The sequence below is a fragment of the Balaenoptera borealis genome (genome assembly GCF_965194805.1).
Source record: "Balaenoptera borealis genome assembly, chromosome: X".
Taxonomy (NCBI): domain Eukaryota; kingdom Metazoa; phylum Chordata; class Mammalia; order Artiodactyla; family Balaenopteridae; genus Balaenoptera; species Balaenoptera borealis.
The window spans coordinates 71,359,183-71,363,045 of record NC_138881.1 but is presented as its reverse complement, the minus strand read 5'-3'; the positions used below and the strand labels follow the sequence as shown (position 1 = coordinate 71,363,045).

The following is a 3,863-nucleotide window of genomic DNA, read 5'->3' as shown; positions in this document are numbered from 1 at the left end:
ATCTTTAATCCATTTTGAGTTTATTTTTGTGTATGGTGTCAGGGAGTGTTCTAATTTCATACTTTTACATGTACCTGTCCAGTTTTCCCAGCACCACTTATTGAAGAGGCTGTCTTTTCTCCACTGTATATTCTTGCCTCCTTTATCAAAGATAAGGTGACCTGGCAGCACTTTTTTATTGGATTTGATGAAATATCAGTGTATTTGATCATAAACAGATCTGAGGTAGAAAAATTTATTTAAAATACTGAAGCTAAAATTTGAAAAGCTTACCTACAAAAAACTAGCAAGTGAACTGCTTCCCCACCTTGAGCAGATCAAGGACCACTGCCTCCTTAACTTCATCTCAGAACTACATTCCATCTCTGAGCATCCATAGTTCTTTTGTAGTACCTATCTTAGGGAAGATACTACATAGAACACTGTATTTGTGTATGTTTCTATCCTTTCTAGTAGAATGTAAGCCTTTTGATAGGTGCCAAAATAATTATAATTCTATGTTACAACTAGCATGGTAGAACATGTGAGTTTCTACTACATACCAGGTATTCATGGGCATAAAAGCTACACAAATATGATTCAGTCATACCCACAAGGAGCCTTGTAAGTGAAAAAATACTAACCTAGTTTTAGTTTTATAATAAATTGTATGGGCTATCACAGCTATAAATACCAAATGTAAGGGAATGTACAGGAGAGAGCATCTACATCCTACCTTGGAGAACTGAGAAAGGATGGGTTTGAAGGATGCGTAGGAAGTCGGAATGAAGCAGGATGACAAAGAAAAAATCCTAAGAGAAAACACCAACATAGGCAGAGAAAAAGAGACATAAAATAGCAAAGCATGTTCAAGAACCAAGTGGTAAGTTATAGATAAAATATAACATACATTGGCAGTAGGGTGGGTGGGGAGAGGGAAGGAAGGATTAAAGTTTAGTTGGGATCATATATGAAGGGCCTTGTATGTCATACTAAGGGGTCTTGATTTGATTCTGTAGGCAATGATTAGCCACTGAAGACTTCAGGAAGAAGTCTAACCCATAACAATTGTTAGAAAGATAACTATGTCGCAATAATATGACAGATGGGTTAGAAGAACAGGGTGGCAGATACTGTGTGTTAGCTTAAACTCAACACCCATTCCAAATCCCTTACCCCTTGCCTTTCTCTCCATAGACAAAAATGTGATTTGCCAATCTTCCTTGAGCTAAGTGTGGCTTACATGACAAATTCTGGTCAAGATATAGACATAAGTCTTTTGAGAAGGGTTTTGAGAAAGCACTTACTTCTCTGATAAAAGGGGGTCAGAAGCATCTGGTACAGTTTCTGTAACCCTTCTTCCTACTCTGAATGTGTATGTGTTCCCCAGAGGTATAGGAGCCATTTTGTGATCATGAGGTGACAAATCAACATGCTAAAGAGCAGAGTGGAAAGAGAAAATGTCTAGATCCTTGATGATACCAATGAGCCACTATACCAACCCTGTACTGACCAATTCCCAGACTTTAAATAGACTCTCATTTATTTAAGCTACAGTTAACTTGTTTACTGTTACTTATAAGCAGAATGCGTTGTTAAGTGACAAAAAGCAAGATTGATAGCAGGCAGATTAACCAGAGGCTACTGTAATAATCCAGGAAAGTGATGAAGAAGACTTGAATGAGAGCAAGGATTAGAGAAGTTAGAAAAGATTTGAGAAACACAGAAATGAGAGAGATGTAGAGACAATTTAGTTTTAAGTCTATTGACATTGAGGATATCTATGGGATATAAGGTGGATATGACTAACAAATAATTAGAAAGATAGGTATACACTTCTGAAGAAATACAGGAGCTGGAAATATAAATAATAAGGACATATAAATGGTGGCTGAAGTCAGTAAAGTATGTTGAATGGAAATGAGAGAGCACAGAATGAGAAAAGACTAGAAATGCAACCTGAGAAGCCTCAGCATTTAAGGGATTCAGAGCAAGAGAAGAATGAAGAATAACAAGAGGAGCAGGAATGACACCAAAGGGAGGACTGAATTTCAGGAGGGAGTGGTCAAGAGTCAAACATTACAGAATATTCAAGTAGGTATAGAGGCCAAGGTATCACAAGTTAGGAATTGAAAGAGAGGAAGTAAGAAAGTGACATTAATTACTGTTTTATGAAGTCTGAAAATCATAGGAAAGAGAAAGAAAAGATAGCTCAAGAGGAAGAGGCAGAATTGGGGAAAGGTTTTTGCTACTGTTGTCTTTGGATAAAGAAGGTCTGAAGCTATTTAGAGATTGAGGAAACGAAATGAATGAAAAGAGAAACCAAAGACTGAAGATTAAACGGGATGGAATATGGTACTGGAAAAAATAGGAAAGGAGGAGATCAGGAACACAAATAGAAGCATTAGCTTTAGAAAAGGGGGATGCATGGTTGAAAGGAGGTAAGTCTTGAAGGTAGATGGGAAGAAGTTGGGAAAAACTATGTCTAATAACTTATTTTTTTCTCTATGTAATAGGAGACACAGTCATCTTTGGCAGGTATAGGAGGCTTGAGAATAAAAGGTCTGTAATGCCTCTCCTGGAGAACAGAATAGGAAACCACCCAGGAACCAGTAGAAGGAATGCTAAGCAGCATTGGGGGTCCCGTGTAGCATATGTTCCTCTCAAATAGTTAGAGGTATTTTGGGACATTTAAGAGGAGTTAACATTAATAAAACAAAGAGACAAAGCCAAGCCCAAGTGTCATAAAATATGGATATTTTATTCTAGCTCTGGGAAATGAAAAACAGAGAGGGAGGGAACACATCCTTCCACACACAATTCTAAGTTAGCTGACATTAATTCTTAAAAGCTAAAGCAAATATATATGTGCATATGTATACATAATTATATATACACACGTATTTTTTCAGATTTTAGTCTCATCAGTGTTCATATATTTATTTTTATTTTTTTATAAATACTCTTAAAAATCACAAATGCATCCTAATACTTCTATCTCTGCCTCCTCATCGATCATTTAATATTGTTCGGATTGTATTCAATTTGAGTTTTAATCACTTATGTGATTTGTCTAACTGTACATTAGAAGATGTAAGGGAAAAACTTGGCTTAAATTATACTCCATGCATCACAGTTACCCATTACATGTTTTTTTTCATTGTTATTCGCAACTTCACACATCTTGTAGTTCTCTATGCAGACTATTTCAGCTTCTAGTGCTGTACATATCTACATCTTCTGGATGGGACTGCCCGTGATCCATGAGCTTGGGGTCAGGCATAAACTGTGTAGCACCTGATAAAGTATTAAAATGAAAAAAATTAGTCATTCATTTAACAAATTTCTTGTTGATACGGGGCACACATCAGTGAACAAAACAGATAAAAATGTCTGCCAACATGGACGTAACATTCAAGTTGGGTGAGAGAGACAATAAACTAAATGACATATCAGAAGGTGGTAAATGCTATGCAAAAAAAAAAAAATCAGGAAGGAGGGGCATATGGAGTGCTTGGGTGATTTGCAGTTTTAAATAGGGTGGCCAGGGAAAGACTTCTATATTTGAGCAAAGAACTGAAGGAAGTGAAGGTGTGAGCCCTGTAGATATCTGAGGGAAATGCCTTACAGGAAGAGCAGGCAGCAAGTGTAATAGAACTTAGGCATGTCTGAGGAGCCATAAAATGGCCAATATGGCTAGAACAGAGTTGGCAAGATATGCTAATGGTGGGTACAATGAGAGTGGTAGGAGGCATGATCAGAAAACAATGGAAGGCCAGGCCACATAGGGCCATGGCAAAGTTTTTCTCCTTATTCTAAGAGATGAGAAGTCTCTGGACAGTTTTGAGCAGAGTGACATGATGTTATGTTTCTTAAAAGATTAC

General features: G+C 37.1%; 1 protein-coding gene across 4 annotated transcripts in view; it reads right to left on the bottom strand.

Annotated features, from left to right (window-relative positions):
- Window positions 1–2,719: 2,719 nt before the first annotated feature.
- The window catches only part of APOOL (apolipoprotein O like), a 92,111-nt gene continuing 90,967 nt past the window's right edge, over window positions 2,720–3,863 (bottom strand). For all 4 annotated transcript variants that reach the window (XM_082377501.1, XM_082377504.1, XM_082377503.1 and 1 more), the window contains one exon: window positions 2,720–3,276. In XM_082377501.1, coding sequence (XP_082233627.1) covers window positions 3,188–3,276 — 89 coding nt within the window. In that variant the 3' untranslated portion in view covers window positions 2,720–3,187. The remainder of the gene's footprint in view (window positions 3,277–3,863) is intronic.